Source organism: Cydia strobilella, chromosome 6 (genome assembly GCF_947568885.1).
Source record: "Cydia strobilella chromosome 6, ilCydStro3.1, whole genome shotgun sequence".
In the NCBI taxonomy this organism is placed as follows: Eukaryota; Metazoa; Arthropoda; class Insecta; order Lepidoptera; family Tortricidae; genus Cydia; species Cydia strobilella.
The window spans coordinates 15,231,693-15,247,223 of record NC_086046.1 but is presented as its reverse complement, the minus strand read 5'-3'; the positions used below and the strand labels follow the sequence as shown (position 1 = coordinate 15,247,223).

At 37.7% G+C, this 15,531-nt stretch overlaps 2 protein-coding genes across 3 annotated transcripts in view; one reads left to right on the top strand and one right to left on the bottom strand.

Annotated features, from left to right (window-relative positions):
• The window catches only part of LOC134742473 (tissue alpha-L-fucosidase), a 27,253-nt gene extending 22,268 nt beyond the window's left edge, over positions 1-4,985 (top strand). The window contains exon 8 of the mRNA XM_063675668.1: positions 4,974-4,985. The gene's annotated coding sequence lies outside the window, so the exon portion shown is untranslated. The remainder of the gene's footprint in view (positions 1-4,973) is intronic.
• Positions 1-15,531, bottom strand: part of LOC134742444 (TBC1 domain family member 9) — a 20,388-nt gene extending 4,857 nt beyond the window's left edge. Inside the window, exons 1-15 of one of the 2 annotated variants that reach the window (XM_063675602.1) lie at positions 15,336-15,531; positions 15,076-15,242; positions 14,268-14,435; positions 14,020-14,116; positions 13,314-13,577; positions 11,879-12,143; positions 9,251-9,450; positions 8,261-8,384; positions 7,604-7,883; positions 7,222-7,415; positions 6,360-6,554; positions 5,720-5,869; positions 5,132-5,320; positions 4,205-4,384; positions 785-1,023 (exon numbers count right to left, since the gene is read on the bottom strand). In XM_063675602.1, the coding sequence (XP_063531672.1) occupies positions 785-1,023; positions 4,205-4,384; positions 5,132-5,320; positions 5,720-5,869; positions 6,360-6,554; positions 7,222-7,415; positions 7,604-7,883; positions 8,261-8,384; positions 9,251-9,450; positions 11,879-12,143; positions 13,314-13,577; positions 14,020-14,116; positions 14,268-14,435; positions 15,076-15,242; positions 15,336-15,379 (2,756 nt within the window). In that variant the 5' untranslated portion in view covers positions 15,380-15,531. The remainder of the gene's footprint in view (positions 1-784; positions 1,024-4,204; positions 4,385-5,131; positions 5,321-5,719; positions 5,870-6,359; positions 6,555-7,221; positions 7,416-7,603; positions 7,884-8,260; positions 8,385-9,250; positions 9,451-11,878; positions 12,144-13,313; positions 13,578-14,019; positions 14,117-14,267; positions 14,436-15,075; positions 15,243-15,335) is intronic. The other variant, XM_063675603.1, reaches the window with a different exon arrangement.

Sequence of the window (15,531 nt, the reverse complement as noted above, 5' to 3'; positions counted from 1 at the left end):
GTTAAATGCTTTTAGAATGAGGGCGCCGTAGGCTGCAGTGCGCACAGCGCGAGCCTTACGTTAGGCTAGGCTCAACTTTTTTTGTATGCGGGCACACTGGGCACTGGACGTTATATGGGCGCCAAAAGCCAGTTGCATTGGAACGCCGCAGTACGCCTTATACATATACACTTTTCATGATTTTAGTTTGAGGGCGCTGAAGTTTTATTTATTTATTTATTTAAACCTTTGGGAAACAAACAGGCAGATACAACACACATAGTAAAATCAGAATACACTTTCACAAGCCACACAGTTTCCACGAATGAATAAATGTGTTTTTATAAATTGTATATGATATATTAACCATTTAAAAAAGAGTTAAGAGCGAAGAACATATTCCATACATTTTTATGAAGTTTTTATAATAATTAAAAAATTCAAACGAAGGGGAATAGCTGTGGTTGATATACATAGAATTGTGATAAAATATTTTCAATAATGTTAAGACTTGGGAATTGTGATTTATACAGAAAGTAATTGTTTTATTAGAAAACACAATTCCCCTAATGAGGGCGCCACTGGGACGGTCGACGCAGTCTTAATACAGAGAGGAAAATGAGGACTTCGTTTGTATGGAAAAGCGATTTCGCGCGGTCATTCGCTTTCCTCTCAACAGAATAAGCGCCACTTGCACCATCCCACTAACCCGGGTTTAACCGGACTCATGGTAACCGGTTAACTCCGAGTTAGTGGGATGGTGCGCGTGGCCCTAAATAAGATAGTAGAACACGGCATCGGCAACCTGTCGAAGAAGGAGATGGCATCGGCGGCGAGCTCGGCGCCGGCCGCGGCCCCGGCGGCCCCGGCGGCCCCGGCGGCCCTGGCGTCGTGCAGCTCGAGCTCCTCCCGCGCCAGCAGCGGCGGCGCGTGCGCGCAGTACAGCACGCGCAGCCGCCGCGCCGCCTCCGCGCGCGCGCTCACGCCCAGCGCCAGCGACAGCCCGCGGGCCGACACGAACCCGTCGCTGTCGTTGTCCATTAGCTGGTATAATAAACAATACGGTATTTGACTGTATTTTAAATAAATTATTTTTCTCAAACATGCTCTGTAATATTGATATTACGTTCTTTATATTAGGCTGGGAAGTATCACGACTCCGGCGCGGCTAGACGAGGGGCCTGTAATGAAATTTCATACAAAGTTGCAGGCCTAGGCCGGGAAGTGGCTCTTTTTTAATTTCCATTTCACATATATTTGAGACACAGCATCATGGCATTCAGCCAAAAAAAAAAATTATAACCAATATTTGCTTATGGTTCGGAATGACATTCTGCCAATACCCCTTAAAAAAAACAATAAACGATTATTAATATATTTTGCAGTTTTATTTGTATCAAATTTACAAAAAATATATAAATAAAACATTATTAACAAATTCCAATAATATTTAATTACAAATTTACCTACAAATACAGAGAATATAGTTGGTCAAACCAGTTTGTCAGTAAATAAGAACAAAAAAACTATACTCATCCTTTTCTTTTGGGTGCTAGTACCAGTATAAGACAAAGATAGTATGATTATCTCTGTCTATGTTTGAAATGAGACAGTCCTTTGACAAACATATTTCATTTAAATATTAGCGGTAAAAATGTCTACTCAAACACGCGTTGGTGGTTTTTTAATCGTTTTGGAGGTAAAGTTGAACATTTTTCATTGTGTATCTGTAATTATATTTTATTGGATTTATTGTGCGTTGTTTATTGTGTTATTTAATATGAGTTCCGACGAAAATATTAAATGAATACCTGTTAATTATACTCCATGTTTAAGGCAACGATGTATGTGAAGCATAATATCAACATAAAAAACGATGTAATCTTAGTTATGTGGCTAAAACTACAGTCAGAAGGATACAAGGCGAAAAATCAAAGATACATAAATATACCTTTGAACATTTGTGTAATAAATTGATTAACTACATGTGTAAAATATACGACACGTGTGATAAAGATAGGTACAAGTGGTAGTTATATTTTGTGCCTAGTTTACTTTTAGTTTCTTTAGAATTAAAACTTTGATTTCGTGGAGATTTCTTTATTTATTTCATTGCATGTTTGAGAAAAGCACTATACATACATCGGCGTGAAAAGGGGTTGTCGGCCTCATAACTATCCGGCCTCACTACGTTCGGCCGTATATATGCATTCGGCCGGCAACCCCTTACTTCCCGGCCTCTGTAGTAATGTACTATTACACCATGCATGAAATAAAGCACCAGAAGATTAATAGAGAAACGTACACAGCTGTTATTTTTAGACACCATTTTTATTTTAAAACCCGTATAAAACTATAAAGAGTAGGTAATTTGATTGTGACCTCACATGCTAGTGTTTCATATTAATTCTATAGTAAGAAAATCGTTTTGACAGTTCGAAAAAAGAAACTGATTTGACTAGTAGTCAAATACCCTATACTACATATGTGACGTTTTGAACTAAAAGGTACCACATTGTCGGTTGTCGATAAAGTTGGTTTCAAATTGAAGCTTTATGGAAATAACGCCTTATAACCGACAATAAGTACCTTTTTAGTTGAAAACGGCACATATAAATATCCACTCTTCTATACAATTAAGCCACACAAACATTTTGTTTAAAAACCCACGTGTTTCTGAAACTGAACAATAGGGTATTTGACTACTGGCCAAATCAGTTTCTTTTTTCGAACTGTCGAAACGATTTTGCTACTATGGAATTCATATGAAACACTAGCATGTGACGTCACAATCAAATTACCTACAGGCACCTGCCGCGATAACAGAGGACGCTGGTTCGATTCCAGCCTGGGGCACTGGAGGCCTTGGTCACTTTTTCTTAGTATATGACATTTATTTCAGTTTATAATTAATGATTTTTAAAAACTGTAATAGATGTCATATATTAAAGAAAAAGTGACGAAGCCCTCCAGTGGTGAAGGCCGGATTCGAACCGGCGTCTTTAGCTATCGCGGCTAACGCCATGAACCCCTAGGCCACCCCGCCACGGCGGTGCCCGTCCGAATTTCTCGACTATATGCCATCTTAGTAAGACTAGGCGTCTTTGACCAGCTCTAAGGGCAAGCAGTGCGCGCTTGCACCTCCTAAACGAACTCCTTACGGATTTACGTTGTAGCGAGAGAGACTGGTGCTGCCATCTATGAACAAGTTTGGGAACAAATCAAATTATTTTATTAAATATTTTGATTTGTGTTTTTTAAAGTAGTCACACTACTATATATAAATTAAAAACTGTAATAGATGTCATATATTAAAGAAAAAGTGACGAAGCCCTCCAGTGGTGAAGGCCGGATTCGAACCGGCGTCTTTAGCTATCGCGGCTAACGCCATGAACCCCTAGGCCACCCCGCCACGGCGGTGCCCGTCCGAATTTCTCGACTATATGCCATCTTAGTAAGACTAGGCGTCTTTGACCAGCTCTAAGGGCAAGCAGTGCGCGCTTGCACCTCCTAAACGAACTCCTTACGGATTTACGTTGTAGCGAGAGAGACTGGTGCTGCCATCTATGAACAAGTTTGGGAACAAATCAAATTATTTTATTAAATATTTTGATTTGTGTTTTTTAAAGTAGTCACACTACTATATATAAATTAAAAACTGTAATAGATGTCATATATTAAAGAAAAAGTGACGAAGCCCTCCAGTTTTTCTTTAATATATGACATCTATTACAGTTTTTAATTTATATATAGTAGTGTGACTACTTTAAAAAACACAAATCAAAATATTTAATAAAATAATTTGATTTGTTCCCAAACTTGTTCATAGATGGCAGCACCAGTCTCTCTCGCTACAACGTAAATCCGTAAGGAGTTCGTTTAGGAGGTGCAAGCGCGCACTGCTTGCCCTTAGAGCTGGTCAAAGACGCCTAGTCTTACTAAGATGGCATATAGTCGAGAAATTCGGACGGGCACCGCCGTGGCGGGGTGGCCTAGGGGTTCATGGCGTTAGCCGCGATAGCTAAAGACGCCGGTTCGAATCCGGCCTTCACCACTGGAGGGCTTCGTCACTTTTTCTTTAATATATGACATCTATTACAGTTTTTAATTTATATATAGTAGTGTGACTACTTTAAAAAACACAAATCAAAATATTTAATAAAATAATTTGATTTGTTCCCAAACTTGTTAATGATTTTTAACATAAGAAAAGCGTACATCTTACCTTAAACATCCTAGCAGTGATGGCCTCAGCGCACTCCCCCTTCCCCCACGACGACAGAGCAGTGAACAGGTTCTTGAACTGTGTGTAGTCGAGTCTATACGCTTCGTATGGGGCTTCTAGTCGCTCGCACGGCACGCGTTTAGCCCAGAGGAGCTCTTCACGGATTATACTTAGTAGTTCCTGTAAGTAACACAAACATTCTATGTTAACAATTAACATATATCATTGGTATATTGTTTTCGTCAAGTATATTAATTTGCAGACAATATACTGTAAAAGTTTTGAATGATTCACGGTTAGTTTCACTAGACTTATATTGACCGGGATATACAAACAATCCAAAAGGTAATCACGGTCTATATCCCGGTCAATATAAGTCTAATATACTGTACTTTGTGCCCTAGCTGGGACCAAATGGGAAATGTCAGTTTGGATGACAGCTGTGTTATACTTTGCCTACTATAGGTTAGCAAAAGTCGTGTGTCAGTGGAACATAGGCAGACACAATCACACTGTATTTTCCTTATACTATTATTATAACTTACAACCCCAAAAAGAGGGATGAGTAGAATAGGGTATTTCACTACTAGTCATATCAGTTTCTTTTATCGAAATGTTAAAAAGATTTTGCTACTATGGAATTTATATGAAACACTAGCATGTGACGTCACACCAAAATAGACATTGTGTCTAAAAATAACTGCTGTCAGCCGAAGACGGCTCTCTATTAATCTTTTTGGTGCTTTATTAAATGCATGGTGTAAAATAATTTATTTTAAATACAGTCAAAATACCCTATGTTGTTCTTCTGCTATTACTGACAAAACTTGTTTGCCAGTCTATAAATTCCCAGCTGGATTGGAATTGGAAAGTGAAATCGGAGCCTAGGCTCTTTTAGGAACCCCAGAGCGCTAATAAAAGTAAGACCTGCAGTTCTTGCGGCTCCAGCAGCCGGTCCATCTGCAGCGCTCGCAGCGTGTTCCTCTCGAGGCTGTCTTCTAACTGCCGAACCACTCGGAGACGGTGCTTCAGCCGAAGATGTTCTATGCATTCTGGTGTTACGCTCTGCCCGTATGAGCGGTACGACTGGTAGATGATGTCTTGGATTTTGACGCTCTGAAAAAACAATGAGAAGAAACATGATACAAAAAATTTAACAACTCTGAACAGAGTTTGGGATATTCGTTTCGGATTTGTTTTAGTCTTCTCACGATAGGTCACGTTGGTTGTGAGCAGCTAGCACTTAGACCCTTGTCCACAGTCACGTTCAGTGCTTGTCTAAAAGCGCACGCAATTCTATAGCGTTAACGTATGATAGACGTCTGGACTGTCAGTCAGACTTTGAAGTCCCGTAAATTACTTCTTTCAAATCGGATTATTTCAAATAAATCCCAGATTTATAATACATTTACGACCTGATAGAGCAAATATCACTTTTTGACATTAGATCCCCAGCCATAACATAACGTTAGGTGGTAGGTGGTCCAGTATGATCGACACGACTTATGGTCTCACCTTCTCAGCGGTCCTCGGCTCGGTGGATAACGCCATGGCTTCATCATTGTAGATGCCCTTCAGGTAGTCATTGAGCACCTGCATTGCCTGCCCGTCTTCTGTACATTTGAGCAACTTGTCTCGGTTGATATCTAGAATTTTTAGAGTCACCTGGAAGCATAAAGAAATCGGGCATTCAATGTGGCTTCGGAAGTAGAACTGAACTGAAATGGACCACTCCTTTCTCTAATAAAGGATTAATAAAAAAGTCACCGCTATTTAAGATTAGTCTTTCACCATCCAAACCCAATGGTTTGCAAAGACCTTGATCAGACCTTCATCAATATCATCATCAATAGTTTTAGCCGAAGTACTGTTAGAAACGACCTCCTCTATTATTATCTTTAATAGTCTTTCGTTACTCTCTTCCACAAAAATCACGAGCAGGTCATCCACAATACTTACGTCCATCAGACATAAGATAATGACCAAGAAGGTCTTCCAACTGCTTCCTAAGATCTTGAGCGACTTCATGTTTTGTTGAGGGCTTTCCCAAGGGATCTTAAAAAACTGTTGGAAGAATGGTCTCCTTCGATGCCAAATATACCGAAAATCATAAGACACACTTTTCAATAGTACTTTAGGAGGAACCCTTACTGACCTGAAAGATGACCTTAGCTCCGTCGTAGAAGAAACAATCCATGACGTTGACGGCGCACTCGTAGGGCATGACGCTGATGAACAGCGTGAGGAACCAGGACAGGGAGATCATGTTCATCATGCCGAGCTCGTCTAACTTCGCGTGGAGCTCGGGAAGGTGGGCCTCGGTTAGCTCTTCTAGTACGCCTTGGTCGACCTAAAAATAAAAATTGAATTAGCATCGGTTGTATCTAATGTGAGAAAAGACTATGACTATGACTAATATTCTGAGAATTATGGCGAATAAAAATTTGATATCTAGTGACACTTTAGTAGGTAAGCCCAGTCTAGTAGTTAGCTCACGCATTATATTATAAAAAAACCGGCCAAGTGCGAGTCGGACTTGCGCACCGAGGATTCCGTAATTTTTAGCATTTGTTGTTAAAGCAGCAACAGAAATACATCATCTGTGATACTTTCAACTGTCTAGCTATCACGGTTCATGAGATACAGCCTGGTGGCAGGCAGACGAACAGACGGACAGCGGAGTTTTAGTAATAGGATCCCGTTTTTACCCTTTGGGTACAGAACCCTAAAAACTATGGCGAGCAACAAATAAAAGACATTTCATGATTTACAAGATAAAGAAGCTTTTTTTAGCTAATAAGATAGTAAGTTTTCAACAGGTGGCATATGATCGGCAATGAAATTTGGCAGGTACTTAGAGATTCTTGATTATAATATAATGTTTACGGCGCCTACACATTTCGCAATTCGCCATATTTTTCCAAACACGGTTCTGCAACTCTTTGTTCCTTTAGAATGAGATCCAACACCAATACTTCGGCAAATATCGATATTTTTGTAGACATTAAGTGACTCACCAAAGCACCAACGACCCTCGTATTGTAATAATCCGGCAGTAGCGTCTCGCAGATGGTGGCCAGCAGCCAGAACGCTTGCTCTTCGGGACAGTATATAAGCAATACTGAAGCCACGATGTTCATGGCTTGGCAGTAGCCGATGGTCGGGTTCTTGAGTGCGTATGCGCAGAGGACGCGACGGAGTGCAGAAATGCCTGGAAAGATCACATTCAAATTTAGAATGCAGTAAAAATAGTTTCATTAAAATCAATAAGGATGGACGCGAAGGTCTAGAGTGACAACCACGGTCAGGAAAGCGCTTTACAGGACAGCATTTGACAAGATGGACGGACAATCTCACAAAGGTCACTGGATGGAAAGAAGTAACAAAAAACGTACTCACCAACATTATCTTGAAAAGCCGGATGCTCGGGCAGCGACCGATGCAAATCCCTTTCAATTTCATCATTCGCCTGATTCTTGGAAGATAACGCTTCATTCACGAGCCGTTCATATAGTCCCTTATTCTGGGTCTTCTGTAATATGGAGCCAGAGAAGACGCTCCATAGTTCGCCTCGAAGGGACTCTGGTATGCCGTTGATGACCAACTCGCTGCCGGCGGTGGTTTGGTACATGCTTATACCGCGACCGACGTCTGTCATGTGGTCTTCCCATTGTTTCTCCTGAAAGAATAGAATAATTACTATTTTTGTATTTGCAGCTCTATCAAAATGTAACTAGATGTAGACAAAGGTTAGTGTGGATAGCCTTCGTTATTCGGGAAGGTACCTACTAAAAGAAACACTGAAAAAAATGCGTGTTTAAAAAGAGGTCTTCGTAAAAGCAGTCCGCGCGTAGCCTATGGCGATACCATTCCGCTGGTTGCTTGTCTAAATATTATCGTTTGCTCATTCCAATATTTTACGACTCTGGTTTTGTATGTTGTACACACACACACACAGTTACCCATTTGTAAACCTTATAACAAAGACATAAGTTCCATGAATGATCAGTTAAGTATGTTGTTGTTGCTGTTAGTATGATATAGAGTTGTACACACCTTTTTCTGCTGTATCTGCTTGATGGGCGAAGTCTGCTGCGTCAGGAACAGCGACATGAGCGGCGGCTGCGGCACCCACGACGGCTCCTCGGTCTTCTTGTGTGGCTTCTCCCTGTACACATCACTGACATTCAACAGATTGAGAATTTATTTAAATAAAGGGGGCACCCTCGGTTAGTAGACCATACGCGTAGCAGGGGTAAAATTGTATGACTGAAAATGATACATACAAGTTGAAAGATACGTTTCAAACTTTTTTTGTGAAATCGTTGAATGCAAAAGGTCAATGTAACTGGCATGAACTTGATAACAGAGATCATACATTTTGCTAGTTTATTAACGATTTTATTCACATGTTCTTAAAAAAAGTTTGATAATATATCCTTAACTTGAATAACTCCAAAAGTCGTCCTGGCTGCATTCGAGTTAATAGCTGAAATGAAACTGAAAAATTAGATGATAGAGCCCAAAGATGAACAAAGGCAAGGGAAATTGATAAGAAATTGAGAATTTCTTGCTATAATATTTTATTAATAATTCAATATAGGATCAGCATCTTTGATAATATTGCTGATACAAAGTAACCCGTGGAAGGTAAAAATTGTTGTACCTAAAAAATCTTGTGACCATGTTTATCTCCAGTTTACAAACTGAGCCCAATTGTTAGTGGTGGAAAGGTAGAATATTATGTTAGGTTCATGTGTTAAGTAGTGTAAGATATTGTAGTCACATATGTTGAAGTAAACCGTTCTTTACGGCCCCTTATAATATGTGGATCAGCAGGATGTCAAACATTTACTACTATACCTCGTTGTTTTAGTATTACAAAAATGGTAAACAATCTTGAAAAATGTTACTTAGTGCACAACTACGTTGTGTCGATTCTGGATCGTTCACAGATTCAAACAATGTCGGATATCTGGCAACCCCATGATTCGACGTTTGCATAAGGTGAACGACTAATAAGCTTAGAATCATTCATTCACTCACTTGGGCAGCTTCGCTAGCAGCTCTGAGATCTTGTGCACCAGGAACTCGCGGTCGGAGATGTTCCCGAAGAGGAAGCTGGTGTGGTGCGCGGTGGTGATGAGGATACTGCCCGAGTCCGAGCTGCCCGTGCCGCCCGAGTCTGCTCGCTCCACTTGGTGCACGGTGCGCAGGGGGATCGTTAGACGAACCAGGTTACGCACCTGAAATTTAGTGTAAATCGGATGTGAGGTGGTGTGGTATTGTGAGATGAGGTGGAGGATTAGCTATATTAAGAGGGAAGAATAGTTTTGCGATCCTAACGAAATAGGGTATTTAGGAAAACACATGCTATCGCTCATGCGCTCATGCCGACCCCCAATCGTGCGATAGAGAGCGTTGCAGCTCGCGACTGACAATAGGTGCTTTATTGATGAAATTTCCATTTCGGAAAAAACGGTTTCCACTAACTAAATTTTAACAAATCACTTTTGACGTCGATCGCTTCAGCATAATATATTCTAGGTTAATAGGTTTGGTTTTTTTTAAATACAGAGTTTTTATAAAACAAACGGCTTAATTCGACCAAGTTTTAATAACAAAAATTAAGTTTTTGAGGTGCCTATAAGTTTCAATCTACTTATTGCAAATTTTGAAAACCTATAAACCTTGTCTTTCATTGTGTCAATAACGTACTAAAAAATAATAGAGAATGAAAAATATTTAGAAGTGGAAAAACTATTTCTCTTTTTGTATGGACGAGTACGTAGTATTCTTCCCTCTTAATCAATGGCAGTGGCAGAATAACAGCGCCCGTTACTTGAAGCCCTTAGGGCCGCTGTGCCCCGAGGCCTTCTGGCGCAGACATTAGCTGAGCCACTTTCCGTTTTAATTAGTTTGTAAGCATTATAATGTGTAAACATTTATTATTAGGTATGTTTAGATCTGGTACACGCGCCGCGAATGCACTTTCTATTATGCATGTCAAAAATTTGAAATACTTCTGACAATTGCGAGTGTGTTTCATAAGATTACCACATTATGGTGCAAATTTAAAATTTCTTTATGAATTAAATTTGCCTATGTTCGCGTGGCTCCAAGTCTTCTTAATCATTTTATACGTAAGTATACTGTAAATCTACAAATACCCTTAAAATAAATTAGATTTCGGCCTCACCATTATCATAATTGCATTTATAGCTCTTGCTTAAGTAATTAAATAGTAACATCGCGTCGCGTGCGACGATGCGATAACCTATTCGGCTAACAAACAATGTCAACATGCAGTCTTAATATCATAACATAAATTGTTATAATGTAACGCTCTGTTTAGTCTGGGGAACTATGTGAATATGCAAATGTACCTAATTAACACTATGAGCTACATGCATACCTACTCAGTGTTTACCGCCAATTAGAAGTCAATTCTGAAATGTATCATTTCAATACATTTTAGACTTGAAAGTGGCGATTATGGAGGTAATTCAAGAACTACACACTCAACAACACAATGCACACTTTCATTTCATACACCTTCCATATACCTATTCTTTATCTTTCTTTTTCTCATTTAATGTTCTTAATACTTAAGGTTTCTTTTTTTTTTTTCTTTTATCACTTAAAACTTTTTTTGTCTTTATTCCTTTTATTATGTAATAGGTACTTATTGTTTCTTTTTGTTTATAGGATCCGACTGAAAACCAGCGTTGCAGTAAATTTACTGCAACATTATGCTGAGTCGAGACTCCTTTTTAACATCACGCTGTCTTTAATGCCAATGTCAATTAATTTAGTTAAGAAGTAATGTATCTAGTTAGGTACATTAGTAAACTATTAACCTACATATTTTATGTTTCATGTTTTGTGATGTTAAATAAATTTTCTCTCTCTCTCTCTCTCTCTCTCTCTCTCAAATGTCGCTTACTAAATGTCTTTATTCCAATGCTTCTGAAAATACTAAGAACTTTGGTCTGGTATTTTACAATTTATACCTAACAAATTATTCTCGAGCGTTACGCATTTAATTGAGATAGCTGCCATGAAAGGCAAATTAAAGCGTCTTGTAAGCGTCATCCTCATGAAATGCCCCTATGACAAGTTTTCTTATTGACAAGATTATTTATTTAGTTGTGATAATATATGTATATATATGTATATATATTTATAGGTATATATTTGTGTTTATATGGATATGTATTGTATATATATATATATGTTTATTTTATATTCTAGATTACAGGTTTTAATTATTTACGTTTGTAATAATTGAACCATAATTTACTTTCTGTTCATAGTGTTCGTTTGTTTATCTTGATCTGTTTATTGTTTCATTCTCAATTGCTCAAAGGTTGACTGGAAGAGATCCCTTATAGGGATAAGTCCGCCTTTGTACATTGTATATATTTATGTTCTTTTATTGTGTTTGTAATCTGTCTTATGTACAATAAAGTGTTTACATACATACATACATACATACATACAAATGGCATTAATCCATTTGAATTCCAGCCTTGACAACAAACAAAACAAAGTTAATATTTAAACCACGCTGGCGCTGCCGCAGTTTGACTAATTATGATAAACCATCCGTCAAGCACAAACTAAAGGTAAAACCGTCGTAATCTCAAGCAAATAATCTTCACATTTACTTACCCGACTATCAAAACAAATGAAATTCTGCGATAAGTACAGCCGCCCCCAGTTATGCCTTTTATTATAAGGCGTCCACAGGGAACACTCTTCGGACCCGTCCAGCTTTTCCGTCTGCGGCAATCTGAACCTTAGCGTGTAGAGATTAGACTGCTTTCTCGCGTCCAGGTCTCGTTTTAAGAAGGAGGGTTTCTTTGGTACGTTTTTGCTGAGTTTCGTTAGAAGGTCCTTGTCTATATTGAAGCTACCTGGTTTGTCATCGATCAACCTTGAAACAGATGGAATAAAGTTATAGGATAACCCATTTTACACCGCCAGTTAATTCATAATTCATAAACCGTATTGCAATAACATACTATGGCTTACTATTAACCGAGCGAAAGCGAAAGTCTAAGTAAACATAAAGAATACCCTAAAATACTAACGACATAATGGATAGTTCCGTATGTCTGGATGTTCGGACGAGAATCGGTTGAGAAATGCGACCTGTAGTTCTGCCTATATTAAAGGAGTCAGAGTTTGTTAGTATAAATCAAATCAACACAATTAATAAACTAACACTTATCAGTCACTTGATATGTGTGGAGCATATATCAAGTTAGTGATGATATAATAGTTTGCGGAGCCTCCGCAAACTATTGATATAGATCTATGACACACCAAATCCGCGGTAATACTTTTAATTAACCCCATTTCAATTTAAAAATTAAACTATAATATTTTACCTACTCTGTACTAGTTAGGCTTAGGCCAACTGCACTCATTAAAAAAATCCATCTTCATTCTGCCATAACATAATCAAAAGCAATAATTAATCAGGTTCCCAATTATTTTAGTTGTAATACAATAGAAATACTTGCAAGTAAAAAATATCTCAGCTAACAATTAAACTCAACCTTTGGATTGAGATATTTGAGATTAAGGTTAAAGGCCCATTTACAGGGTATTTTACATTTCAATACATTGCTAACTATACATAGAATACAACAAGATTTCAGGAGAACAGTGTGGGAATGCCACCGGGACGGTAACCTGCATCTCCAACTTCGGGGAATTGGGCTGAATGAACGCGACACGTGATCGACAGCCCGCCTGCTCCCGGCCGGGCGTCCCTACACTACATCTACATCTATAAAGTACAGAGAATTCAGCCGTTTGACCAAATACCGTAATTTAACGAGAATCGTATGCAAGTTTTATATTTTGTAATTTGTTAAGTAATTTGATTAATTTTGTGCTTCAGTATTTAGTGTTTGTATGACGATATGTAAGTAAAATATTGTTTTGTATGGTATACTATTTTAATTTCATTGTTAAATTGGTAGACACACATGAATGGTACTTTAACACATGTAAGAGAGAAATGTTTGATGAGGCACAACTTACATTAAGACCTCTCCTTAAACAGGAGATATCCTGTACAAACAAAAATACTCACTGTTTCATTGCAATATTCGCTAACTGCTGCATAAGTGCATATGTCTCATTTTTCTTTAAAAACAAGGTAAAGTAATGCTCCGCATCTCTCGTCACCACTTTGATAGAGTCCGGAAACAGTAAACTGTTGGTCTTGGCTAGCTCTGTCACATCGGCCCATCGGATCTTGATTGAGGTCTTGTGTCCGAATATGTTGGAGTAGAAGCACATGTAGTGGACGGACAGGTATATCCAGCCTTGTCTAGGCATTTTGCTTTTCCAGTAACTGTCAAATGACTAATATTTCAGAATCATGAAATGCAAGTTAAACTACAATAAATAATTTATTTTTATAAATGGTGACCAGGATAATTGAAATTGTTTAACATCCCAAAGACTGTATATCTAAACTTATTTTATTAGAATTATCAAAAAAAAAATTGGGCCTATATGCTACATACATAATAGGGAGGTCATCAGGAGAACAAAACCATTTTCAAAAACCTTCATTTTATTATAAATCTTCTAGCCTACACAAGGTTTACATTTATGTTGTAAAATTTTGTTCATAGCAAATAAGTATTCAAACATACACAGTACAATCTCACTCCTGAGTTACTATGTTATCAAAATCAAATTTTAAATTAAGCAGTACCCAGACCTCCATCAGAATTAGGTCAAACATGATTCACATATCAAGACTTGAAATAACAAAGACAATGACTCACCTACAGGAGTAATAACACACCAATTTTTCATCTTTTGGCATTCCAAACCTTTGGTGGAACTCATACACAAAATTTTTGTATGTTATTGTATCCTCGTCTAAAAAAACAATAATTTTTACAACAATCTTCAGGCAAAACACATAAATATACATACATTATTTAATAATCTAACCCAATTGTGTGATTTATATGTAGAAAAATTTACAATGGTATTGGAGGGACATAAAGAAAATAGAAAACAATTAGACCTTCTGTAAAGTTTTCTTGTTCCGTAGCAATGATCGAGTTAATTTTACAACAAACAAACTCGGTGATCTCCTCCTCAGTATCAAAGGAGTGTAGTGTGGGGCAAACATTGTCAAGCAACCACTGCCAATCTTGACGAATATCTTGCTCCGTTAGGGCTGATGATATAACTGCAAACGTCAGCAAGTTGTATATGTGAGGGCAACTTTTTTAGATCATAATAAAAACTGATCCAGTATTAAACATCACAATGGTATGAACAACTAGTTACTGAAGTAAACTATTCATTTTTGACCAAATAATGTTTTAATGTTTATTTGGGCACAAACGGTACATGTTTCTTATTACTAGTGTCTTATACATAATTCATAAACCAAGACAGTTGCCACCACTTAATAGCTCATTATAGAAAAACAAAATATGGGATAACTAAAGTTAAAAATTAACAACAACAGTTGAATTAGGACAAGGGCTTGATTAATGAAGATAAAACAATTTTTATACATTAAATATGCAATTAAAGTGTAAAGTTACTGTGTACCTATTTAATTCGTTTGTTCTTTTAAAACCAAAAGTACTTGATGTTTAAATTTAGTCAAGGAATCATTAAATATATAATTTTTTGAGAAAATATCAGTTAAATCTGCAAGCTCTTATCAGAAAGGAGTTTGATTTATATTTCTTTTTAGCAAAGGGAATAAATAAAAGTAATTCTAAGTCTAGCTCTAAAATAGTGACAATCTACCTACTAATTTGATTAAATAGGCAATTTGAAAGTTAAACCTAAGAATTCTTATAGTAAATTCTTACCATAATATATTTCCGAATTGGGAGTTTGGTGGAGTATCCGGTATGGAGCAGGCTTTGTATCTCGGACACTGTCAAACGTACTAACGAGCAACGAAGACAGCCCCGCCGACTTGCCATGCCCTTTCCGTCTCTGAAGTACGAAATATAGCGTCGTTTCATCACTATCCCTGTAAAATATTACTCCATTTCAACTTCCAGATCATCGTTACAACTGCATAATATGTACAAAATAGATAAGCCACTGCTTGAATATACATTACCACAACGCAGTTTTTATAAACACTTCCTGCGGCTTAACCCACATTATAACACTTTACGATAACTTTGGCAATGAATCTTCACCGACCATCAAACATTATTAGCATTTTAAAACAATTAAGTTTTCTGTGGACGAAATTAAAGATATTATATGGTACTTGTATGGTACAAAATGGCACAATACAAAACAACGGCAAC